The sequence below is a fragment of the Ranitomeya imitator genome, chromosome 3 (genome assembly GCF_032444005.1).
Source record: "Ranitomeya imitator isolate aRanImi1 chromosome 3, aRanImi1.pri, whole genome shotgun sequence".
In the NCBI taxonomy this organism is placed as follows: domain Eukaryota; kingdom Metazoa; phylum Chordata; class Amphibia; order Anura; family Dendrobatidae; genus Ranitomeya; species Ranitomeya imitator.
In genome coordinates this window covers 843,146,685-843,173,546 of record NC_091284.1, presented here as the reverse complement: position 1 = coordinate 843,173,546, position 26,862 = coordinate 843,146,685, and the positions used below count along the sequence as shown (strand labels likewise).

The 26,862-nt window shown below is 50.8% G+C and overlaps 1 protein-coding gene across 1 annotated transcript in view; it reads left to right on the top strand.

The window, feature by feature from the left end:
• APBB1 (amyloid beta precursor protein binding family B member 1) overlaps positions 1–23,784 on the top strand; it is a 31,714-nt gene extending 7,930 nt beyond the window's left edge. The window contains exons 2-14 of the mRNA XM_069759608.1: positions 1,334–1,378; positions 2,056–2,700; positions 5,164–5,357; positions 6,746–6,828; positions 7,067–7,127; positions 7,208–7,333; positions 11,114–11,241; positions 12,180–12,294; positions 12,375–12,459; positions 12,548–12,631; positions 12,976–13,088; positions 21,100–21,276; positions 22,298–23,784. Coding sequence (XP_069615709.1) covers positions 2,061–2,700; positions 5,164–5,357; positions 6,746–6,828; positions 7,067–7,127; positions 7,208–7,333; positions 11,114–11,241; positions 12,180–12,294; positions 12,375–12,459; positions 12,548–12,631; positions 12,976–13,088; positions 21,100–21,276; positions 22,298–22,462 — 1,971 coding nt within the window. The 5' untranslated portion in view covers positions 1,334–1,378; positions 2,056–2,060 and the 3' untranslated portion in view covers positions 22,463–23,784. The remainder of the gene's footprint in view (positions 1–1,333; positions 1,379–2,055; positions 2,701–5,163; positions 5,358–6,745; positions 6,829–7,066; positions 7,128–7,207; positions 7,334–11,113; positions 11,242–12,179; positions 12,295–12,374; positions 12,460–12,547; positions 12,632–12,975; positions 13,089–21,099; positions 21,277–22,297) is intronic.
• The last annotated feature ends 3,078 nt before the right edge of the window (positions 23,785–26,862 follow it).

The window sequence follows — 26,862 nt, the reverse complement described above, 5'->3', positions numbered from 1 at the left end:
CCTGAAGACCACCATCCTTCCCTTTTTCTGCGACTTGGTTGACCTCTTCCTCATGGGTGGGGACGGGTATGGCGTCTTTACCCCTTACGGACCTCAAGCCCAGGACTGTCCCAGCATCCAGACAAGACCTAAAATGTGTCCCCATGCTGTGAAGAAACCTGACTGCTGCCGTTCAGTTCGGCTGTATCGGCCTCATCCAGCTTTAATCTACTCTCCACTTTCTCTTTGAACTTGTACCTGACTGACTCCTGGACTCTGACTGACCGACTGACCTCTCTCACCGACTTTCTGTAAAACTTGGTCTAACCGCGCCCCAACTGTGGGCTAATCCCGACCTACTGTACGGTTCCCCTAGTGGACCGACCTCTCGCATTCTCAGGGACGGCCTTGGTCATAGCCTGTAGGAGAACCTGCTATAGAGATAACATATAACAAAACTGTATGACATATTAATACATACAACTACAAACAGAACAACCCCTTGTTGCCACTGCGTCTTCATCATCCCAGTTACACGTGCTGTGTGTGTGTGCGCGCCCCTGGATGAAGAACTAATCGAAACGTGCGTTGGGGTACAAGGCAGGTCTTGTGTCGTTTTCCCATTGAGGTAAATATGTTTAAATGCGGTAAGCACCTTATTGTACCTATATGGCTGGTAAAGTTTACATGCACTTAAAGCACTTTACCTCGGTCTTTTAGAGGACTTTTTGCCCTGATACCACCCAGGATCCTAATAGTAGTGGAATGAGGGACATTTCCTTAGGTATAATTGCTATCTGCTATATTATGTATGTCACTCGCTTTTTGGGGAGCACGTTTGACCTGTTTTAGATAGGAGGCATCATTGCAACAAAACATTTTTGTAATAAAATGAATATTGAATTTGTGATAGATATATATATATATAAATCTCATTCTGCTACCTGTCCGTTATCGTGGGAGGCTTTGGTGTTTGTTAGTCATACATTCATACCTATACATATTTCACTACATCAACGAACTAGCCGGCCTGGACAATGTAGAATCAGCATATGAGCAAACATCTCTAATCATCCAGGATAACTGCACAATATGTTACATCAAATAGTTAATATGACAGGCTTATATAAGCAAAAGTCTGCATTCTTGACCAACCAGAAAGAAACACTTAAATTCAAGTCAACAAATAGATAAGTCTATTCCTCCTGGCTTACTAAAAATGGACATCTGGTTAATTAAGATGCAATGCTGTGTCCTCACAGTCAATAAGGAGCTGGCCCCTGTGTGGTGCTGACAGCAGGGTAGTGGTATGCGATGGCAATGAAGAGCTGTAATCTGCTTCCTCTCATTGCAGGTTGTGTGGTGGAGGAGAATGATCGGCTTCCTCCCGATATTCCAGGTAAGGAGCTGAGCTGCACAGTGCTGTAGATGGCGGCACTTCAAAATAGTCTCTTCTACCATCCTGTTCCCGATGTTCCCCCATATTCTGCTTCATACCCGACCATACTTCAGGGGATTCTGTGTCCTAAATGCTCGCTTTCTGTGTCTGACCTTATGCCTTGCGCTGGCTCCATGTGTCCGGCTTGATGCCTTGCGCTGGCTCTGTGGGTCCGTGTCCGGCCTGAAGCCTTGCGCTAGCTCCGTGTGTACGGCCTGACGCTTTGTGCTGACTCCATGTATCCATGTCCGGCCTGACGCCTTGCGCTGGCTCACTGTGTCCGGCCTGACTCCTCGCACTGGCTCTGTGTGTCCGTGTCCGGCCTGACGCCTCGCGCTGGCTCCGCATCTCCAGCTTGACTCCTCGTCTCCGATCTGACTCCTTGCGCTGGCGCCATGTGTCCGTGTTCGCCTGACGCCTTGCGCTGGCTTCGTGTGTCCAGCCTGACTCCTCGCACTGGCTCTGTGTGTCCGTGTCCGGCCTGACGCCTCGCGCTGGCTCCGCATCTCCAGCTTGACTCCTCGTCTCCGATCTGACTCCTTGCGCTGGCGCCATGTGTCCGTGTTCGGCCTGATGCCTCGCACTGATGCCGCGTGTCTTTGTCCGGCCTGACTCTTCGCTTTTTCTCAATTCTCCAGTAAAAATGTCAAGTCCGCTGACTGAGAAGAGTCCGGTGTCGGCCCTCACCCTCAGCCTCCTCACCTCCCACAATGACCTCTTGTCTTCCAAGAGCAGGCAGATCTATGCCCACACTGACCTGCAGAGCGCAATGGGGTTAGTCAGTGCAGAGCTGGGCTGTGCTGCCCCATCGGACCGCACCAACCCAAAATGGTTAAAAGAAGGGCAGAACCAACTGCGTAAGGCGGCCGAGCATGAGAAAGAAGATCAGAACTGCAACCCAGATCCGGAGCGATTCAACAAAGACTGGACAAACTGCAACCAAGAGAAAGACGAGAAGCGCGACCACCTGGAGGAGCTGCACGTGTCTGCGCTCAACTGCGTCAACCGTGGCAGCATGAACCAGTCCCCTCCGCTGCTCATCCAGGACGGAGAGGATGAGGAGGATGATCTGACGCCCGCCCAAAGCGAGGTCACTGACCCCATCACTACTGAGACCTCGGAGCTCAGCTCTGAGGTTGTGCCGGACAGTGGGAAGGGCAGAGAGAATGGGCGCAGTGCCAGCCTACTCTTCGGTATGAGGAATACTGGTGGGAGTGATGAGGACTCCAGCTGGGCAACGCTGTCCCAAGGAAGCCCATCCTATGGCTCTCCTGATGACACAGGTATGATGGGAAGCCGGCCCAGGCGTGGCACAAATGCGTGGGGCAGAGTGGACGCGGCTGTGGTGCAAGTGTGGCCCAGAGCCAATTACTTTGCACACCCGTACATCCCTGGTTGGGCTCAAGGCGTAGCCTATTTTACAGATTGATATTTGGCAAATAATATCCCTCAACTCAAGACTGCAACTGAAATGGTTTTATTAAACGTTCTATTTTAATAGTAACCTTGGTAACGGATTCCAGGTGTTATAGCCAGAAATCAGTACTGATCGGGTTAGTGGTCTGGAACTCTGTGCCCATTGTGGGTTCTACAAGGGAAATAGACCCTCTTATGCAACCTTAAGATCTACACTCCTAGCCCCCCGACATGTTCCACCTTGTGTCCTCAGGCTGAGGCCAGACTCATTCCATTGATGGTGCTAAAGACAGAACATATTGAGGATCTGAGGTTGTGGGTTGTAATAGTCTAGGCAGGATAACGATGTAATTATTGTTTTATTTCTTACATCCATGGCTGTACAACAAATCCAAGAGGACAAAATACAATGTCCCCGCTCCACGAGATCCTGGAGCCGATGGTCCCACTGTCCTTGTATCAGGTTATACGCACCGGGTCTCTCTGGCCCCCTGCCTGAATGATTGGTGGGCTTCTCTCTGGCACCTGACTGATTGGTGGGCTTCCCTCTCTGGCTGACTGATTGGTGGGCCTCTCTCTCTCTGGCCGCCTGCCTGATTGATTGGTGGGCTTCCCTCTCTGGCCGCCTGCCTGATTGATTGGTGGGCTTCCCTCTCTGGCCGCCTGCCTGATTGATTGGTGGGCCTCTCTCTCTGGCCGCCTGCCTGATTGATTGGTGGGCTTCTCTCTGGCCGCCTGACTGATTGGTGGGCCTCTCTCTCTGGCCGCCTGACTGATTGGTGGGCCTCTCTCTCTGGCACCTGACTGATTGGTGGGCCTCTCTCTCTGGCACCTGACTGATTGGTGGGCCTCTCTCTCTGGCACCTGACTGATTGGTGGGCCTCTCTCTCTGGCACCTGACTGATTGGTGGGCCTCTCTCTCTGGCACCTGACTGATTGGTGGGCCTCTCTCTCTGGCACCTGACTGATTGGTGGGCCTCTCTCTCTGGCACCTGACTGGTGGGCCTCTCTCTCTGGCACCTGACTGATTGGTGGGCTTCCCTCTCTGACTGACTGATTGGTGGGCTTCCCTCTCTGGCTGACTGAATGATTGGTGGGCCTCTCTCTCTGGCTGACTGACTGATTGGTGGGCCTCTCTCTCTGGCTGACTGACTGATTGGTGGGCCTCCCTCTCTGGCTGACTGAATGATTGGTGGGCCTCTCTCTCTGGCTGACTGATTGGTGGGCTTCCCTCTCTGGCTGGCTGATTGGTGGGCTTCCCTCTCTGGCTGACTGATTGGTGGGCCTCTCTCTCTGGCTGACTGAATGATTGATTGGTGGGCTTCCCTCTGGCTGGCTGATTGGTGGGCTTACCTCTCTGGCTGACTGAATGATTGATTGGTGGGCTTCCCTCTGGCTGGCTGATTGGTGGGCTTCCCTCTCTGGCTGACTGAATGATTGATTGGTGGGCTTCCCTCTGGCTGGCTGATTGGTGGGCTTACCTCTCTGGCTGACTGAATGATTGGTGGGCTTTCTTCTCTGGCCCACCAATCAGGCAGTGTTTCAGCAGAGTGGCATTATTGGGATGATGACTGAAGATGGCGTAGACAACACAGATTACAGTACACATTTAAATGGACTTTGGCATTATATTGGATATCTTGACGTCTGTCGCTGACGGCGGCTGATAGTCACAGACCCTCAATCGGGCAGGTTTCTTATTGTGTGTAAATCATATTAGGAATCTGTTACCAAGGTTACTATTTTTCATTAAAAGTTACATTAAGTGAAAGGAGTTTAGGGAAATTAGCAAATTGCAATTTGGATGTAGCCTCATTGATGATGGGTTCAATGCAGAGGAGGGCAGGTGTAACGGGGAGGTGTGCGTTTGTGACGGGGAGGAGGGGCGGGTGCGATGCGGAGGAGGGGCGGGTGCGATGCGGAGGAGGGGCGGGTGCGATGCGGAGGAGGGGCGGGTGCGATGCGGAGGAGGGGCGGGTGCGATGCGGAGGAGGGGCGGTTACGATGCGGAGGAGGGCGGGTGTAACGGGGAGGAGGGGTGGTTACGATGCGGAGGAGGGCGGGTAGGAGGGGCGGTTACGATGCGGAGGAGGGCGGGTGTAACGGGGAGGAGGGGCGGGTGCGATGCGGAAGAGGGTGGGTGTGACGGGGAGGTGGGCGTTTGTGACTGGGAGGTGGAGCGGGTGCGATGCGGAGGAGGACGGGTGTAACGGGGAGGAGGGTAGGGTGCGATGTGGAGTTGGCTCGGGGAGTACGGCGGGTGCGATGGGGATCGGATAGTAGGCAGCTTGAGGGAGGATCCACGTGACATACATGCTCGTTCTTTATAGATTGCTTCTGGCCACGTAACTCTCTGGATACGGACTCGGATTTGCCCTCGGGTTGGATGCGGGTGCAGGACACCTCAGGAACCTACTATTGGCATGTGCCCACTGGCACCACACAATGGGAGCCGCCATCAGACCTGGGAAGTGGGGAGCCGAAGATGTACTCCCCTACTGATCAGACCCCCACAGAGGAGGAGGTAACGCTCCACTTGCTCTGCACACATTACTTACATTACATATCCTGTGTTCACCTAGTGTGTGTATACACAGCGGCCTTGTCTTGAATGGACATATATACAATATATAAATGAGTACACCCCAGCAGATTTGGCAGAATACCTTTTTTTAGTTTCCTTTTAGTATCCACAATTTCTCCGGGCGACCCTACTACAAAATAACCCCAGAAATGTCAGACATTGATTGCTAGCAGGATTTGTCATTTTTGCACCCAAATAGTAATTTTTCTAACAAATTGATTCAAGATGTTAGCAAAATAAGTACACCCCAATGAAAGTATTCAGTATTTTAGCAAAGCTAAACTATGGACTACAGGTAAGTCTAATTCTTCATTGCACCGGTGTCCAGCAGACGGGGACTGTAAGAGGGCGATACTTATAGAAAGCCCCTTCCCATGTCATACTGTCAGCAATGGCACCACATGGTAGAGAAATGTCACTAGACTTGAAACAGAAAATCATTTCTGTACATAACCAGAAGATCAGCAGAGATATACTGAGCAGTCAGATACTGGAGCAAAGTGATACAAAGATTGAAGAAGGACAGCATCTCAGACGTCCAGGTGACCACTGAAGTCACCACCTAAAGAGGAGAAGGGGGAAGGAAATCCACATGTAAGCTCCCTGCAATTCTCTAAAGAAGTAGCAAGCTGAAGTGGGGTACACAATCTGGCGCACACTGGAGAGGAACGGCAGCATGGGGGGCTTCCACAGAGGAGATGCTGGGACTCCGTGATCAGACCAAAGTAAAGGTTTCTAGAACTGACGCCTTCAAAACTAGGAGGAGGACATAAAAAAAACTGCATGGAGCCTCCTGTGAGACCTGGTGTTGGCCATGTCCTTATGTCGGAGCACGCGAGTCGCCTGTTCCATGGAGGCACTTGGGCCGCCGGTGTCGGGGACTACACGCCATTGACGGTCATGAAGTCACAGATGTGCTGCTCTACAGTGACATAGAAGATGCTGCCATCACTCCAGCCCTCGGTGGATGACACTCTTCCCACCATGCCAATGAAACAAAACATCTGACGGTGTCTCAGTGGCCAAGAGTCTCCTGATAACCGGACCTCTATAGGGAGGTCTGGAGACAAGTCGTCACCACTCTCCATCCGGCATCCAGGCTCTAGAGCTCGTTCTGGAGATGGAGAAAGATGAACGCTGAATTATCTCATGGTCACCATGTTCCTTCCAGGCCTAGAAGACTAGCTGCCTCCTTACACATCATGGAGGTCACACACAACACTAGATGAAGGAGTTACTGATGGGGGGTGTACTCATTTATGTTGTGCACTGTGTACACACGAGCCGTGTCATGAGTGGGACATCAGTTTCTATTCTGTTTCCTCCAGGAGATTTCCCAGGATGAGATGTCAGATTTCAGTAGTGACCGGGCAGAAGATGTCACCCTCCATATTAACACCCTGAATCTATGGTGAGACCCAAATCCGATCTCCCCGTGTGGTGTATGGGTGAATCTCGGCTGCCGAATGTGGTGCTCATTGCAGGGGGGAAGAAAATTTCTCATGCTGGCAGGGGGCGTGCAAATTTTCTGCAGTGGCGAGTTCAGGGGGAGGTGGGATTGTCTGCAGCGGTGAGTGCAGAGGAGGTGGGATTGTCTGTCTGCAGCGGTGTCTGCTGTCTTGTAATTTTATGACGGTTTGTGTCTGCAGCTCTGTGCAGCCACCTGAAGACGAGAAGGGGCCCCTGCTGATGGGTGACTCGGGGCCACAGGTTTGTTGTTCGCAGGGTCTGCATGGTGCACGGTTGTGGGTGTGCGGCCCTCCTCTGAGGGTCTCGGTTTCTTTTCGCAGAGGTTTCCAGTTTGCTCCCTGGGTTGGGTTGAGATGACCGAGGAAGACTTGGCCCCGGGAAGAAGCAGTTCGGCCGTGAATAGCTGTATCCGACAACTGTCTCTTCACAACCAGAGCCTGACACAGGTACGTCTGCCCCGCACAATGGGGAAGGGGAGGAGCGCGTCTATTATTATTATTATTTATTTATATAGCACCATTAATTCCATGGTGCTGTACATGAGAAGCGGTTACATACAAGTTACAGATATCACATACAGTAAACTAACAATGACAGACTGATACAGAGGGGCGAGGACCCTGCCCCCGCAGGCTTACATTCTACAGGATTATGGGGAAGGAGACAGTAGGTTGAGGGTTGCAGGAGCTCCGGTGTTGGTGAGGCGGTAGCTCCGGTGTTGGTGAGGCGGTAGCTCCGGTGTTGGTGAGGCGGTAGCTCCGGTGTTGGTGAGGCGGTAGCTCCGGTGTTGGTGAGGCGGTAGCTCCGGTGTTGGTGAGGCGGTAGCTCCGGTGTTGGTGAGGTGGTAGCTCCGATAGTGATGAGGCGGCAGCGGGGTCAGTGCAGGCTGTAGGCTTTCCTGAAGAGATGAGTTTTCAGGTTCCGTCTGAAGGATCCGACTGTGGTTGATAATCGGACGTGTTGGGGCAGAGAGTTCCAGAGGATGGGGGATATTCGGGAGAAGTCTTGGAGGCGATTGGATGAGGAACAAATAAGTGTGGAGGAGAGAAGGAGGTCTTGGGAGGACGGGAGATCACGTGAGGGAAGATATCAGGAGATTAGTTCAGAGATATATGGAGGAGACAGGTTGTGAATGGCTTTGTAGGTCAGTATTAGTAATTTGAACTGGATACGCTGAGGGAATGGGAGCCAGTGAAGAGATTTGCAGAGGGGGGAAGTGGAGGAGTAGCGAGGAGAGAGATGGATTAGCCGGGCAGCAGAGTTAAGAATGGACTGGAGAGGTGCAAGGGTGTTAGCGGGGAGGCCGCAGAGGAGGATGTTGCAGTAGTCAAGGCGGGAAATGATGAGGGCATGCACAAGGATTTTAGTAGATTGGGGGTTGAGGAAAGGACGGATCCTGGAGATATTTTTGAGCTGGAGGCGACAGGAGGTGGAAAGATCTTGGATGTGCGGTTTGAATGACAGGGCAGAGTCGAAGGTTACTCCGAGGCAGCGGACTTCGGGTACTGGGGAAAGCGTGATGTCATTGACTGCGATAGATAGGTCAGGTAAGGAAGATTTGTGGGATGGAGGAAAGATGATGAGTTCAGATTTGTCCACATTGAGTTTGAGGAAGCGAGAGGAGAAGGAGGAGGATATGGCTGATGGACACTCCAGGATTCTGGACAGCAGAGCGGTGACGTCTGGGCCAGAGAGGTAGATCTGAGTGTCATCAGCATAAAGGTGGTACTGGAATCCATGGGACTTTATGAGTTGTCCCAGGCTAAGTGTATAGATTGAGAAGAGTAGGGGTCCTAGAACAGAGCCTTGGGGGACTCCAACAGAGAGAGGGTGGGATGAGGAGGTAGTGTGGGAGTGGGAGACACTGAATGTGCGGTTGTAAAGGTATGAGGAGATCCAGGATAGGGCGAGGTCTTTGATGCCAAAGGAGGAGAGGATCTGTAGTCTATGGCAGACGATGGGGCCCCGCGCCTGACACTTCTGAGGGGCCCGGCCTTCTGGCAGTGTTGCGACCCCCCCCCCCCCCTGACTGGGCAATCTTCTGGCGGTGTGTACCCCTCCTGACTGGGGCATCTTCTGGCAGTGCGTACACCTCCTGACTGGGCCATCTTTTGGCGGTGTGTACCCCTCCTGACTGGGGCATCTTCTGGCGGTGCGTACCCCTCCTGACTGGGCCATCTTCTGGCGGTGCGTACCCCTCCTGAGTGGGCCATCTTCTGGCGGTGCGTACCCCTGCTGACTGGGGCATCTTCTGGCGGTGCGTACCCCTCCTGACTGGGCCATCTTCTGGCGGTGCGTACCCCTGCTGACTGGGGCATCTTCTAGCGGTGCGTACCCCTCCTGACTGGGGCATCTTCTGGCGGTGCGTACCCCTCCTGACTGGGGCATCTTTTGGCGGTGCGTACCCCTCCTGACTGGGGCATCTTTTGGCGGTGCGTACCCCTCCTGACTGGGGCATCTTCTGGCGGTGCGTACCCCTCCTGACTGGGGCATCTTTTGGCGGTGCGTACCCCTCCTGACTGGGCCATCTTCTGGCGGTGCGTACCCCTGCTGACTGGGGCATCTTCTGGCGGTGCGTACCCCTCCTGACTGGGGCATCTTCTGGCGGTGCGTACCCCTCCTGACTGGGGCATCTTCTGGCGTTGCGTACCCCTCCTGACTGGGGCATCTTTTGGCGGTGCGTACCCCTCCTGACTGGGGCATCTTTTGGCGGTGCGTACCCCTCCTGACTGGGGCATCTTCTGGCGGTGCGTACCCCTGCTGACTGGGGCATCTTCTGGCGGTGCGTACCCCTCCTGACTGGGCCATCTTCTGGCGGTGCGTACCCCTGCTGACTGGGGCATCTTCTGGCGGTGCGTACCCCTCCTGACTGGGGCATCTTCTGGCGGTGCGTACCCCTCCTGACTGGGGCATCTTTTGGCGGTGCGTACCCCTCCTGACTGGGGCATCTTTTGGCGGTGCGTACCCCTCCTGACTGGGGCATCTTTTGGCGGTGCGTACCCCTCCTGACTGGGGCATCTTCTGGCGGTGCGTACCCCTGCTGACTGGGCCATCTTCTGGCGGTGCGTACCCCTCCTGACTGGGGCATCTTCTGGCGGTGCGTACCCCTCCTGACTGGGGCATCTTCTGGCGGTGCGTACCCCTCCTGACTGGGGCATCTTTTGGCGGTGCGTACCCCTCCTGACTGGGGCATCTTTTGGCGGTGCGTACCCCTCCTGACTGGGGCATCTTCTGGCGGTGCGTACCCCTCCTGACTGGGGCATCTTTTGGCGGTGCGTACCCCTCCTGACTGGGGCATCTTCTGGCGGTGCGTACCCCTCCTGACTGGGGCATCTTCTGGCGGTGCGTACCCCTGCTGACTGGGCCATCTTCTGGCGGTGCGTACCCCTCCTGACTGGGGCATCTTCTGGTGGTGCTTACCCCTCCTGACTGGGGCATCTTCTGGTGGTGTGTACCCTTCCTGACTGGGCCATCTTTTGGCGGTGCGTACCCCTGCTGACTGGGCCATCTTCTGGCGGTGCTTACCCCTCCTGACTGGGCCATCTTTTGGCGGTGCGTACCCCTCCTGACTGGGCCATCTTTTGGCGGTGCTTACCCCTCCTGACTGGGGCATCTTCTGGCGGTGCGTACCCCTCCTGACTGGGGCATCTTTTGGCGGTGCTTACCCCTCCTGACTGGGGCATCTTCTGGCGGTGCTTACCCCTCCTGACTGGGGCATCTTCTGGCGGTGCGTACCCCTCCTGACTGGGGCATCTTCTGGCGGTGCGTACCCCTCCTGACTGGGGCATCTTCTGGCGGTGCGTACCCCTGCTGACTGGGCCATCTTCTGGCGGTGCGTACCCCTCCTGACTGGGGCATCTTCTGGTGGTGCTTACCCCTCCTGACTGGGGCATCTTCTGGTGGTGTGTACCCTTCCTGACTGGGCCATCTTTTGGCGGTGCGTACCCCTGCTGACTGGGCCATCTTCTGGCGGTGCTTACCCCTCCTGACTGGGCCATCTTTTGGCGGTGCTTACCCCTCCTGACTGGGGCATCTTTTGGTGGTGCTTACCCCTGCTGACTTGCTGACTGGGCCATCTTTTGGCGGTGCTTACCCCTCCTGACTGGGCCATCTTTTGACTGTGCGTATCCTTCCTGATTGGGGCATCTTTTGGCGGTGCGTACCCCTGCTGACGGCCCAGCTTTTGGCAATGTCTCCCGTCCTTTGCTCCATGTTGTGTCTTACAGGGGAAGGACATGCTGCTGGTGCTGGATGATGACTCCCTGAAGCTCTGCGACTCCTCCGGACAGACACTGCTGCACTCCCAGCCCATTGTCAGCATCCGTGTGTGGGGCGTGGGGCGAGATGATGGCAGGTGAGGATCCGGTGTGGGGGGCACCCCTAGCTTCCCTTTATTCACCATCTTTTCTCTTTTTACTAACTTTTCTCCTTTCTCCATTTTATTATGCTGCTGGATATAGAGAGAGGTACAGTATGGTAATATGCGGTATAATAGAGCATGTGCGGTGTAATGTAGGGGATGGCGGGGAGGATGTGCGGTGTAATGTAGGGGATGGCGGGGAGGATGTGCGGTGTAATGTAGGGGATGGCGGGGAGGATGTGCGGTGTAATGTAGGGGATGACCGGGGAGGATCTGTGGTGTAATGTAGGGGATGACCGGGGAGGATCTGTGGTGTAATGTAGGGGATGGCGCTGAGGAGGTGCGGTGTAATGTAGAGGATGACGGGGAGGATGTGCGGTGTAATGTAGAGGATGACGGGGAGGATGTGCGGTGTAATGTAGGGGATGGCGGGGAGGATGTGCGGTGTAATGTAGGGGATGGCGGGATGATGTGTGGTGTAATGTAGGGGATGACGGGGGATGATGTGCGGTGTAATGTAGAGGATGACGGGGAGGATGTGCAGTGTAATGTAGGGGATGGTGCCGAGGAGATGCGGTGTAATGTAGGGGATGACGGGGAGGATGTGCGGTGTAATGTAGGGGATGACGGGGAGGATGTGCGGTGTAATGTAGGGGATAGCCAGGAGGATGTGCGGTGTAATGTAGGGGATGGCGGGGAGGATGTGCGGTGTAATGTAGGGGATGACGGGGAGGATGTGCGGTGTAATGTAGGGGATAGCAAGGAGGATGTGCGGTGTAATGTAGGGGATGGCGGGGAGGATGACGGGGAGGATGTGCGGTGTAATGTAGGGGATGGCCAGTATGAAATTGGGTCGGGAGAAATACTTTATTCCATGGGTCTCTCTGGTGGTAATTTGCTCTTTCACCGGCTTTTTTCCCGCTCGCTCTCAGGGACTTTGCCTACGTGGCCAGGGACAAGCTGACGCAGCTGCTGAAGTGTCACGTCTTCCGATGTGAGATGCCGGCCAAGGCTATAGCGACCGGTCTGCATGGTGTTTGCTCTCGGGTATGGTGGCTGAGGTTACAGAGGATCTTCTGATTCTGTATTATCAAGGCCCTCCATAACTCTCATATTCCTACCTCTAGATCATGGCTGAGAGGCGCAGCACTAGATCCATCATGGACGGCCTGTTTCTGGACCAGTCCCGCATGGTGGACGTTCCTTTTCAGGGTTAGGATTATATTGGAGGACCTTGGTGTTGGTTCTAATATGGTCCAATCTGGGTCTGAATCCAAGTTTTCTTCTGTTTTCTTCGCAGTCGAGTTTCCAGCCCCAAAGAACGAGCATGTTCAGGGCTTCCAGGTCTTCTACTTGGGGAGTGTCTCTGTCCGTAAACCCGTGGGTAAGTGTCTGGATGTGGGTGACTGTGCTGGGCAATGTCCACCATTTTCCCATGCACATGTTGAGTTGTCGGTCCGTACCGTGATATAGTGCAGGTGGTTTGCTGGCCGTGTGTCTCATTGTGGCCCTACAATGGTGGCTATCATGGCTCCGGATCTCCGCTAGTAGAGCTGGGTGATGGCCGAGCACATGGACGCCCCTCATCAGTGCTCTTCCCCACTCCTGCCATATTGTCCCACTCTGATGGGTTGCAGCATGTTTCCTGGCCTTGTGGAGTGTGGGGAGGGAGAGCTGGACCTGTACACTTGTCGGCCATGGATGGTGGATGCTGTTTTTCTTTTGTAGGAATGGATGTGATTAACAACACTCTGCAGACGGCTCTGAGCACCGACCGTGCGACCTGGACACCCGTCACTGTTAACGTGGCCTCAGCTACTGTGACGGTCCTACACCAGCAGGTAACGTGGGTGACGGGGCGCACCCTCCAGGTTTGTGGCTGTGACACCTCCGTGTATCTGTCCTGGGGGCGTTTGTGCCGCTGACAGATGTAGCAGCAATGGACGCTCCGCGTGCAGTGCTGACCATTACGACTGATAGGATATAGATATATAGATGTATCATCTTCAATAAAACGAGATTATATCTGACATAACAAGTTACATCATAGAACAAACTCTAGTCTCACTGCTCATTACTGCGGCCTGGCAAGATTAACCCTTTCCATAATGTATAAACCAAAACCACGAGACGCCACGTCAGGCGCCGAATGTCACTTTATCATGAGAGAAATCTCCTCATCCCCCAGGACTAATGGGAGTCACAGGGAGTCAGTCCAAGGCTTCCATAACTTCTGTTTTTCCAGACAGTGGATATTCTTATATACCACCCTCTCGTAGCATGTGGACACAGTGAGAAGTCCCTGGGGGTCTTCATCCATCTTGTGGCAATAGCCTTGCGAGCCTAAAACAGCGTCTCCCTGAGAAGAATGCGAGGTGAGGCCAGGTCTCCTTATCAAGGGTTCTTAATAAACATTGCTTGGTATCGGGGGTTGTATGGTCTCGATGAGGATCGCTATGACCTCTATACAAAATTCCCCAATATGAGGGCAATACCACAGGTGTATAAAATCTGCCACCTCTTCCCTACACTGATGGTAATCTACAGTGGTGGATCTACCCATCTTATGTAACCTGCTAGGAGTCAGATAGCATTGATCAACTATATATATTTGGCCTATCTCGTTATTCATTGCCGGTGAAATATGATGTGGGGAGGTCAAGCCTTCGCTCCAATCCTCCTCTGACGGGGAGGCTATTACTGATCTCAACAACAATGGCGATGAGGTGTGTCACGGATCTCTACTCCGTGGTGTCACTTATTCGTCACATGCCTGCTCTCACACGTGACTTGGGGTTGTGCCTGCAAGGGTTAATCTGTCTCCCCACTCTGTCCAGCATTCAACCTCTGTCCTATGCTGCAATGGGAGCATAAATCACACACCAACCCAGGCCACACACCCGCTCATACACGCTGCCACCACTCATCGAATGAACGGGCGATGAGTCCCTGAAATAATAATACTAATAATGTCTATCAGTCATAAGGCTCACACACTTCTAGGCTATGGATTCTTTTAGAACATTCAAGGTTCAACTTGTTAAAGTTTTATACTTTAATAACAAAAGGGTCAGTGCTTACAATAAGAAAAGGTATAAAAATATAATAAAAAGACATACAACTTATGCAAAACAGTGTCAAAATAAACAGGAGAAAACTTACAGAAAATCTAACTGGTAGTTGCTTTCTGCTCCCTGAGGGTAGGAAGAATGGAGTTGGTGGAACACATCACCTTCTCAGGCTGCCCTCACATGTGAACACAATTCTCTGTCTGCAGCCTAAATTTATAACTTTGGCCTGAGGTCAGGTTTCTAGACCGGCCCCCCAGGTTAATATCATAATTGCGGTCTGTTTGATTGGCCACGGCCGCTCTACTAATGAATATATTATTTTTTCTTTTGAGACACTTGTGAAAAGGTTCTCAGGAATACATCACCTCAGGCCGCAATTAGCACCTCCCCTCCAAGACCTCAGAGGTGCCAAATGTTAACTACTTCTTGGCTCTAGCTAGACCTCCTGGTGAGATATGGAGACGCAATTTTTACTAGTCCCAAGGAAGTACCTATTAACACCTAGGTGCGACTTGCCTTCAGGACAGGTGTTACATTATCACTAGTCACACATATAAGCCTAGACATATGTCACTACACACATATAGACGTGTATATATATATATATATATATATATATATATATATATATATATATATATATATATATATATATATATATATATATATATATATATATACACATATTTCACCACGAGGTGTATCTCCTGCTTAGTAAGTGGGTGTGTAAAGAGGAGGTCAACCCCTTTGTGTCCTGGCTCCTTAGGATACCAAGCCGGAGGTATAAGGATGTAGGAGAGTTTCCAATGTCTGGGAATGGGGTATTGAGTTGCAGATACCTATAGAAAGCAACATTGATCCAAGGACACAAGAACACCCTGGATATTGACCTGTGCCAGCGTCTTCACTCCTAAGTTCCATCAAAACTGAGCAACTTGGGAGTGTAGCAATTCAGGAAGAGCATCGTTATGCCATTAGGGGGACTCAGGTTCTGTGTCCTCGAAGGGAAAGATCTTTTGGTGGCTCTCCACACCTGGACTGCAAGTCTGTGAATTGGTAAGAAGGATTGTGAGTATTGCTCTGGTGCCTCCTAGACCCCCCCTAGACTCTGAAGACTTAAAACAGTGTGCAAGCTTCAGAATTGGGCAAATGATTATCTTCTACCCAGTATTGTTGAAGATGGCCAGCTAGGTAATATACGAAGTAGTCCAGGCGTGCCGTGCCTGCCTCATCCCGGTCCTCTGAAGAGCGGTCAGTCTCCGTTTGTGTCTGATTGAGCCCCTTATGAAGGAAGGATGCTACATGGGAGATGATCATGGCAAAGACCTTCTGTGGGACAATGGAGGCCGAATGTTCCAGAACATACAGGAATTTCTGGGCGACTATCATATTAATGACCTTCTGACATAGGGAGGCGCCCACATTTCCATAAGAAGGAATATATTAAACTGCAGAGTTGCGTGTGATTTCTTGCTGTTTTATACCCAGATATTGAAAGTTGAATACTATTTGTAACCTGCAGAATGTGTCCCCTACTTTCCATCCCATAGTGCTTAGAGGTAACAACATGGATTTCTAACAGTTTATTTGGAGTAAAATCCATCAATCAGACCCATGACCAAAGGCAGTGTAACTCTTGGATTGGCCATATACAGGGGTAAATTATTTGCATATAACCCCAAGTGGTCCTCACGGGAACCCACCTTAATCCCTTGATATCCTGCAGTCTAACTGATCCTGACAAATGGTGGCTCAGTAGCACTGGCAAACAAAAGACCCCTGTCTACGTCCTCTCCCCAAAGGAATCCTCGAAGATATAAAACCATTAATTAAAACCTTGGTCAATACAAGACTGTAATCCATCTTGTGAAGCCTGGTCCAAAGCCAAATTGTCGAAAGGCCTTCTCAAGGTTGACCCACTTGACGGAAACAAATGCCTTGGCAGCATCCAGAGATTCCAAGGTCCAATCTTCCTGTCCTTTCCGACCCAACTGTGCAATTACCTGCACTCTCCTTATATTATCGGATGTAGAACAACCCAGAATAAATCCGCACAGATCTTGGTGAATAATTTACTTGGTCTATTTGCTATAATTTTGGTGACTATTTCATAACTGTAATGTATTAAGGATATGGGTCTACATCATGCGCAATCTTCTGGAGGATTACCTGGTTTTAGGATTACTATGACGTAGAAAAGTTTAGAAAAGTTTGAGTAGAAAGCCTTGATTCCTTGAGAAAAAATGTACTTTAAGTAGCTGAGGGGCCAGTTTGTCTAACGATCTGAGACTTCCAGATGGAGTACACTTGGACCCCGAGACTTTCCTCGCTTCATACTTCTGGTTACTTCCTTTAGCTTTTCTACAGTAATGTGAGTCTCTAAGACTGCACCGCTCCCCTCCCCGACGATTGTGAGATTTATACCGTCCAGATATTCCTCTAGAGTGTCCTGTGGATGATCTGCCCAAGTGGAGTACAGGTTCTGGTAGAATTCAGAATACCAACAGAATCTCAGGAGAACTGGACTCTCCCCTCCCCCCCCCCCCCCCCCCCAAGGATCACTAATCTGGAGGAGAGGCATTATTACCATTCAGTTTACGGGCTAGCAGTCTGATTGCCCAGCTCAAAAAAAGGATTGCCTCTATTCTTTACCAGACAATCCTTTTTTTGATGTCTATCTTTTTTTTTTTTAGAATTTGTCGCTTATTGTCCACTAATCTGAAGCCAGCCGTGTTTATTTTAGACCCAAGTGTCAGCCACAAAAATAGCCTCTGGTGACCAACATCGCGAGGCTAAAGGTACCTTCACACTGAATGATATCGCTAACGATCCGTGACGTTGCAGCGTCCTGGATAGCGATATCGTTCAGTTTGACATGCAGCAGCGATCAGGATCCTGCTGTGCCATCATTGGTCGGCGCAGAAAGTCCAGAACTTTATTTCGTCGCTGGATCACCCGCTGACATCGCTGAATCAACGCCGATTCAGCGATGTCTTCACTGGTAACCAGGGTAAACATCGGGTTACTTAGTGCAGGGCCGCGCTTAGTAACCCGATGTTTACCCTGGTTACCAGTGTAAATGTAAAAAAAAAAAAAAAACACTACATACTTACATTCTGGTTTCTGTCCTCTCCGGCGCTCTGCTTCTCTGCACTGTAAGCGCAGCGGCCAGAAAGCACAGCGGTGACGTCACCGCTGTGCTCTGCTTTCCGGCCGGCGATTAGTGCAGAGAAGCAGAGCGCCGGAGAGGACAGACGCCGGAATGTAAGTATGTAGTGTTTTTTTTTTTTTACGTTTACTCTGGTAACCAGGGTAAACATCGGGTTACTAAGCGCGGCCCTGCACTTAGTAACCCGATGTTTACCCTGGTTACCAGGGGACTTCGGCATCGTTGGTCGCTGGAGAGCTGTGTGACAGCTCTCCAGCGACCACACAGCGATCGGGATCGTTGTCTAGATCGCTGCAGCGTCGCTTAATGTGACGGTACCTTAAGGCTGGTTTCACGTTTGCGGTTGTGTCCGCAGCGCTTCTGACGCATACATCCGCATGCGTCTTGATTTCCTACATTTAACACTGTAGACGCAGGTGCATGCGTTCGCCTGCGTTTGCTTACGCATGTGTTTTTTTGCGGTGTGCGGCAGAGTGCGGCTAACTCACCATGTTGGAATTTTTGAGGCGGCATATTTGTCAAATATGCGCAGGCAGGCGAATGCGGATGAGTGCGTTTAAAAAAAAGGATTACTGTCTATGGGAATGCATGCGTACGCATGTCTTAGCGTACGCATGCGTTCGATGCGCTTGCGTACTTTGGACTATGCATGTCCTGGAACTGATTGAGACACGCCCTCCTGGAAATATCAAACGCATAAAAAGCGCAAACACATGTAAAAGCGTATACAAACGCTGCATTTTTGTTTTGCCGTCATGCGTAAGCTGATCCGGATAAAAAACGCTGCGTTATCATGCGTTTTTGCATGCGGTTGCGGATGATACGCTGCAGACACAACCGCAAATGTGAAATCAGCCTAATTCTTCTTCCTGAGAGGAGAATTTTTTAACATAGGAGATGATAGATCTCAAACATCCCCCTCAAATAGACCTTGAAGGCCCCCCAGGTCACGGTCACATCTCTGCCCAGTGTGGGTTTTCCAGAACAGTTGAATTTGGTAAATTATTCTATAATGTTCCTCAGTTGGGGACAACCAGAAGGGATGTATCCCATAGTTACTACACATTTCATCTCCAATAATATTGGGGAATGATCTGAAATGCCCGTAGGTAAGATATTCCTGGTGTGACACCAACTGAATTGTCTCCACACTTCCAAACAGTCAATTCTAGATTTTTATTGGGAGAGTATGACAAGAGAACATTCTAAAATCACCATTTTTTTCCCCTCCAGGAGTCCAGCCACTCCAACTCGCCCACTAAAGCCTGTAAACATGTAGGCCCCTGAGCACCATCTCGCATAGACTTTTATCTTTTTGAGGATCCATTAACAAGTTAAAGTCCCCTAAACAGAATTGGAGCAGAGGGTTATGTGACTGCGCACATACAGTAGCAGCCTCTTTCAAGACTTCCAGATTAGCCGGAGGGGATCTGTATATTGCTAGGATGACAATGGGTGAACCTTTTGAGGTACCGTATGCATAAATGAAAACTTACCAACTTTCAGTGTCAGACAATGAAGATATTACCTCCCACTTAAGGGATTTGTGAACAAGCACTAAGACTCACTTAGAGTATGATATGTGATATGAATGCACCCAGGGTTTGGGGTGAGGTGGGTCTCCTGAAGGCACACCACTTGGGGGTTATATTTATGGAGGGAAGAAAAGACCTGAACCCTCTTCCTGGGTGTTCCCGAGTCCCCAACGTTCCATGATCAGAAACGTATCTTGGCTATAGTAAAACTCCTGAAGGTAGTTAAAGCTTGATGCGGCTCCTTTTGAAGGAGTTGGGAATTTCAGGCCATCCACGCACACGGCCCAAGTACATTGTTAGACCATTTCATTATAGTAATAGAAAATAATTCAAAACAAAGTGTAAGCAGAGCAGTCGTCGATGCAAGAGACCTAGACAACATTAAACATGTCTGGATCAACTGGAGCCGTAGAACAAAGTAGTCAAACCTAAACTCACGAATTGGAGCCATCCGGTAACAAAGGTCCAGTGCTTGTGGCACACACACTAGAGGAGTCCATATGGTTGCTAGAAAAGATTGGCAGTAAAGCCCATCCTTCCTAGTCAAAGTATATGAGTTGGGGAGGATTCGTATCCAAGAAATTCATGTAATTCATGTACAAAAAAAAGCGAAGATAACTTTATCTTTGCCAGAATCTAGCTCTTCATCTTTCATCACTTGGTCAGCCAGTCAGCAGCCTCAATAGGTTTGGTAAAGATGTGGTCCCGGTGTCCGTCAATCACTCGTAGCCAATCTGAGTATGCCACAGAATATAGTATTCGGAGATCTCACAGGCAATAATTGATGTTGATGAATGTGTTGATGAATGTGGCTGTTTGCTTCTAAAACTCAGGGGAAAACTCTGGGATGATAGAATCTATGGAATTATCAAACCGGATCTCTTTTACGCCTGGCCAGGTGGAGTGCCATGTCTCGCTTTTGGAAATTCAGGAGTCTGGCCAAAAGTGGTCTGGGTTGTGCCTCCGGAGGAGTGGATTTGGTGGGTACCTTATGAGTATGTTCTAGAACAAAGGCCAAGGAGAAGGTTGCTTCAAGAAATAATTTCTTGAGCCATTTCTCAACAAATTTGTCAGGCCGCTGTCCCTCTGATCTTTCAGGAAGTCTGGTGGTGCAGAGTTTATTTTCATGGAGTAGATTCTCCAAGTCATCTGCCTTTTGACACCAAAGTTCTGACCTCCCAGTGAGATCTTGTATAGCACCGGCTTTGAAGACATCTAGAATTGATGCCTGATCCTCCACCTCCGAAACCCTCAATCTCCTCTTCTGCATATCGTCTCAGTAGGTCAACATCCCATTTTAACTTTTTCCAGTTTCCCAGTCAGAGAGGCGGTACTAGATGCAATAGTGGATAGGAGTTTATTGGATACCTGCTTCAGAGTCTGCTCGACCTCCTCCATCTGTTCTGGTGGTTCCTGGTCTTGTTCATCCACAGAATCGTATGTGGGGCCCTGTTGCATGCCCCTTCTCTTGGAGTGTGATGGGAAAATTCTTTCAGTATCTCAGTAGCAGAATTTCTGTATGGACTCATTGTGTCATGGGTGCACAGCCCACGGAATTCGTCACATGTAGGAGAAATGTAAAAAAAACATCCAGTCCCCAGCAAGAAAGATGGCAAATCACGGGGATTTAGGAAGGATGACCAACTCAGAAGTGACAAAGACCTAAGGTCATCAATGACTATGTAGCCAAACCACGTGTAATTGGAAATAATTTATTCAAAACATATAGAGAAAAGGTGCTCCAGATGGATGAGCCCAAGTTTTGCAGTATTTAGTCACACAATGAAAAGATAGATGGTCAGAGTGGGGGTGACAAGCAGTATATACCCACCTGAGTACTGTGTCGTCAGGTGGAGCAGGTTCCTTCAGAGTCTTCTGTAGACTGCTCTCTGCTGGATCATTTACAGGGTTAATTCTTGACTGATGTGATATTTAATTAAAGACCCAACGCAGTAATGAGATCTGTGTATATTCAGGGTCCACTTACGGTCATGGCCATGATGGTGTCAGCCTAAACAGGTGACCTGGTGCACCACTTCCTGTAGGAAACACTGACGCTTTTAGCATTTTCTTTCAGACTGAGGAAACGCTGAGTGAGTGCCGCGTCAGGTTCCTCTCCTTCATGGGGGTAGGATGTGATGTTCACACATTTGCTTTCATCATGGCAGAAGCGCCAGGAATCTTCATTTGTCACATGTTCTGGTGTGAACCCAATGCTGCTCACCTGTCCGAAGCCGTTCAAGCTGCCTGCATGGTAAGAGGGTTATGTAGAGAGTCTTCTGTAATGTCCCGTTACTGCCTCCTATGCTCCGACATCAATAGCCACATGTAATGCACGTGGATTCTAAGCCCTCCAATCCTCTCTTCCGTAGTACCATCTATAGTCACCCACGTCCCCAACTCGCACGTCCGCATTTATCCCACAGATACGGGTGTCCTTAGCTCCTGAATTGCTAGTGACATTGTAATAACCCAATGTTGTAATGATTGCTGACCCCAAAGTAATCATTATAGTATCACTGTCATTATCAGTTCTCATCTGTAACCAACCTCAGCCTGTCTCCTCACCCCTGCTCTTTCCTCGCCCCCTGCTCGCTCATTATTTCCTCGCCCCCTGCTCGCTCATTATTTCCTCGCCCCCTGCTCGCTCATTATTTCCTCGCCCCCTGCTCGCTCATCATTTCCTCGCCCCCTGCTCGCTCGTCATTTCCTCGCCCCCTGCTCGCTTGTCATTTCCTCGCCCCCTGCTCGCTCGTCATTTCCTCGCCCCCTGCTCGCTCGTCATTTCCTCGCCCCCTGCTCGCTCTTCATTTCCTCGCCCCCTGCTCGCTCATCCTTTCCTCGCCCCCTGCTCGCTCATCCTTTCCTCGCCCCCTGCTCGCTCATCCTTTCCTCGCCCCCTGCTCGCTCATCATTTCCTCGCCCAAGGCTCGCTCATCATTTCCTCGCCCAAGGCTCGCTCATCATTTCCTCGCCCAAGGCTCGCTCATCATTTCCTCGCCCAAGGCTCGCTCATCATTTCCTCGCCCAAGGCTCGCTCATCATTTCCTCGCCCAAGGCTCGCTCATCCTTTCCTCTCCCCCTGCTCGCTCATCATTTCCTCGCCCCCTACTCGCTCTTTCCTCGCTCGTTCTCTCCCCGCTCGCTCTCTCCCCGCTCGCTCTCTCCCCGCTCGCTCTCTCCCCGCTCGCTCTCTCCCCGCTCGCTCTCTCCCCGCTCGTTCTCTCCTCGCCCCCTGCTCCTGTTCTGTAACAATCTCTCTCTGTTTCCCTCAGCTGCGGTATCAGAAGTGCTTGGATGCGCGACCTCAGACCGTCTCCTGTCTCCCCACCCCTCCTGCTGACTCTGTTGCCCGCCGGGTCGGCTCCAGTGTCCGAAGAGGAGTGCAGTCCTTGTTCGGCTCCTTCAAAACCAAGCGTCCTGGAGGCCAAACACCTTGACTTTTCTGTGCAGTCTGCCTCTTGCCCTGTGCTGTTTGCCCGTTTCTGATTAATCCCACAGGCCCGGGTGCAGCATGTATATTTGTTAGTCTTGTTTCTCGCTTCAGTAAGGGCAGAAAGACACTCGAAATTGGGTTACCTCTGGATCCAGGGACCCTTTTATGAGGCCTTATAAAGAGCAATAAGGCACCGGAAAGCTGCCAGGGGAACACAGTCCTCCGGCGTCCGCCGCTCCTCCGTGAGGTCGTTATTGTGCTTGTTTACGTAACGTGTCTGTGTGGTGTAACGTCTAACACATTAATATCAGTCGTGTGTAGCCTGACCATTCCTGGACGGACGCGACCTCTTAAGGACAGATCACATGTGCGTGACCTCGGTTTACGGTATCCGCCTTCCACGGACCTCTAGACTGGGGTACAAGTACAGTCTATCTCCTGGTTCTCTGCTCAGATATGGAGGCTCGATGACCAGCCTCTTTACTCTTAGACCAGAACAGTGATTCGGCGGCTTCACTGTGGTTTAGCGGCTTCTAATTTACAAGATTTCAGCGATAGCCTAACATTGTCAATCAACAAAAAAACTGCACTCCCGAGTAGTCCTGGTGCCGACTCTGCATGATGACACCAATAATGCCAGTGATCAGGGATGATTCTCCTAGGACGACGCAGGTCTGTGCTCTCATCTCGCTGTACTTGGTGGTAATGCTAGGTCTTGTCGCTGCTCTCTGTGATCACACTATACTGGATATTAGAAATCCTATTATTCATCTCTGTTCTCATTGCGTGTTCTGTGCGGATGTCGCTGGCTACGGAGAAAGTGTGAATCGTCAGGGAAGGACGGCGACATCCGCCCAGAATATTATTATTCTAGCATCTGACATAGAAATGTCTAAGGGCAGTGGACAGTGTGTGTTGTGGGTGATGGCACCCATAATGTTGTAGTTGTATTTATTGTACCTTTATAAGTTAATATGTTTTGATATTGATTTTCTGACAAGTTCTGACCCCCTCCCTCTCCACCATCTGTGCGAGTTGTCAGACTATGGACAGGGAACATACATGAGCTGCTGCGTGTGCACACTACTCGTCCGCAGCTATCGTGTGGTATGACTGGTTAATATGATGAGCTTCTCCTGAACACACTGCTGTATGGAATTGGTTGTATGAATGGCGCCACGTCTGTGGAGCATGCACGTGTGCAGCGGAGCATGCACGTGTGCAGCGGCCGTGCCCTCTGTTGCAGTACTGTATAACACTAAAATCCTCCAGGACACTGTATCTGTTGTATCCAATCTACTGAAATAAAAGCCTAACCTGACAGATGCCACGCGTGCGAGTGTCATTTACAGCGATCCACCTCATCACCAGCTCCCGACATTTACAGCGATCCACCTCTTCACCAGCTCCGTCATTTACTGTGATCCACCTCATCAATAGCTCCCGACATTTACAGCGATCCATCTCATCACTAGCTCCCGTCATTTACAGCGATCCACCTCATCACCAGCTCCGTCATTTACAGAGATCCACCTTGTCACGATTCCCACCGTGCTGACACCACAATGTCACGGATCGGGGTGACCTTTGGCCAGCACCTTGCTATCACGTGCAGGGGGCTTATCTTAGTTATCCCTCCACTGCTACAATGTGATGAAAACACAAACAAAGGCTATTGACCTATCAATTTACCACAGGGGCTTATTTTAGTTATCCCACTGCTGCTACAATATCAAAAACTGCAGGGATTTATGTATATCTCGCTTTTCCAATTCTGCTTCGGATCTTGCTGCTCTCCGGTGACACCCTTACCCTCAGGTCAGTCAGGGAGCTACACCTGGGATAATTAGTCGCCAAATGGGCCTCTTCACTGTGGACTGGCTAGCAAGCATGCTGCAGCGTGAGAATTATAAATGCTCAGGCCGCAGCCAGACAATAGCTTATAAAACCCCGTTCTGTCACTGCCAGCTCACTAGCCCAGAACACACTTCGCTGCTACTAGCTTAGATTTCTCACAGGGAAGGGTTCGAGCCAACCCAAATTAGTAGCGTAATTAACTTCAGAAGACTTGGGGTACGTTTTAGAGCAGCAGAACAAAGCTAGTATTTTATATATTTTACTCCATAAAAAATTAGGCAGTGTTTATAAAAGGCATATAAAGATGTTATGATATGAGACAAAGTATGTACAAAGCAATCTATATATATATATAATTGTCTAAGGGTTTTTCCGTCTGTCTGTCGTTCTGTCTGTCCTGGAAATCCCGGCTCTCTGGTCGAGGCCTGGCGGCCTCGACCAATCAATCAGAGACCGGCACAGCATCGACGTAGAAATCCCGCGTCTCTGATTGGTCGAGGCCGCCAGGCCTCGACCAATCAGCAACGGGCACAGCGACGATTATGTCATAATGGTTGCCATGGCGACGATGTCATAAAGGTTGCCTCGACCAATCAGCGACGGGCACAGTCTGCCGCGAATTCTGGAATCATCTGTCATGATATGTACTTTTGCCCTGTCCTGTATTTGAATAATATGCCATTTGATGTATGTAACTGTTCTCTGGTTTCTATTAGCTGTAATTCATGTATTTTCTTGGCTGGGAGTTCACCTGTAACAATATGACTCCTTCCCCCAATACTTGCAGCCCTGAGCTATAATGTAATTAAGCTTTGTCAACATCACTAGTGGAGGAATAGCCATTCTTCCTCACAGCAGGTGGCTAGTCAAATGTACATATTACATAGACTGCCTGGAGCCCACCAGTCTAGAATCTTCTGGTGGACCCAACCATTGAATAGAAGGTGTAACCCCTACCCCTTCATGGGCGGATCCCAGGAGCTCAGACAATCCATTCTTATTTTGAGATCAGATGTGAGTTGATCCTTGAAGGAGAAGGAGTGGGGATTCTTAGCTGAGGCAAGACCCCATGTCCATCTGGGACTGTGGAAGCGAACGGGGCGAGACTTGAGCTGAGGACATATCTTGTCGTTCGTGAGATTGTTTTGGGATCCCTTGGACTAATTGTGGACTATTGCTTTGTTACCTGGCACAAGGATTATCAGGAGGTGCCCCCGAACCTGTTCCACTGGACTAATTGTGGACTCTGTAGATCTACCTGCATGTGTTGTTCCAGCGTTCTTGATAATAAATCTGTGGAATCATCCCTTGGCCTGTTGTCCCTTCTTGCTCTGCCGTACACCCCGTCACAAACTGGTGGCAAGCAGTGGGACCAGAGCAGAAGGAATGGAGGACAAAGGCCCATCAACATCGGGAACCAGCACCGCAGAGTACAAGAACTGGACTGCGGTGAACCTACAAACAAAGGCCCGTGAACTGGGAGTCAGCTACAAGGGACTCTCCAAGGAGCAGCTCATTGAGGCTTTGGAAGGAGTTCGCCTGCAAGATGATCCTGAGGATGGATCCTCACAGCAAATGGAGGAAAGACTGCAGCCGGAGGTAAATGCCCAAAGGAGTCAGTGGATTGTGTGGTACGAGGAGGAGTTGGCATTGCTGGGAGAAGAGGCCACCATGGACGATAAGAGGGAGGCCATTCACAGAGCTCAGGAGAGGGAGGCCATTCAGAGCCGAGGAGAAGGAGGCCATTCAGAGCCGAGGAGAGGGAGGCCATTCACAGAGCCGAGGAGAGGGAGAGGGAGGCCATTCACAGAGCCGAGGAGAGGGAGAGGGAGGCCATTCACAGAGCCGAGGACAGAGCTCAGGAGATGGCATTGCTGGAGAGGCAGATCGCTTTGGAAGCAGCTAGAAGCTCCAGACAAACTGTAACCCCAGCACCCACCATGAGGGAACTCCCCAGAGTGTCCCGCAAAGACTTCAAGCCCTTTAATGAGGCTGCAGGCGACATTGAGGGCTTCTTCCAGGACTTTGAGCATCAGTGTCGATTAATGGAAGTCCCGGAAAGGGAGCGAGTCCGACATCTGGTGGGGCTCTTAGAGGGTGGAGCTGCCGCAGCCTATAGAGCTATGGACCCTCGGGGAAACTGTGAGTATGCGGAGATTAAACAGACTATTCTAGAACATTATGCTGTTACCCCAGACACTTACAGGACTCAGTTCCGTACTTTAGCCTGCGATGAGGAAGTGTCTTTCAAGATATATGCCCACAGACTCAAACAAATATGTCATCGCTGGCTGGAGGCAGAGGAGGCCTTAACCTGGGAGACCTTCCTCCAGGTTATCCTAAAAGAGCAGTTTTACGTCAAGTGCCCTGCTGAGATCCGGGAATGGGTGCGTGAGAGGAGACCAGCCACTCTGGAGGAAGCTGCAGCTCTAGCTGATGAGGCTCTCACCATCAAGCCTCAGTGGAAAAAACTACTATTCAGTGAGAAAAAAAACTACCAGCCCCCCAACGCTGGCGGCCCCTGGTCCTTCGGCCTCCAATATTTAC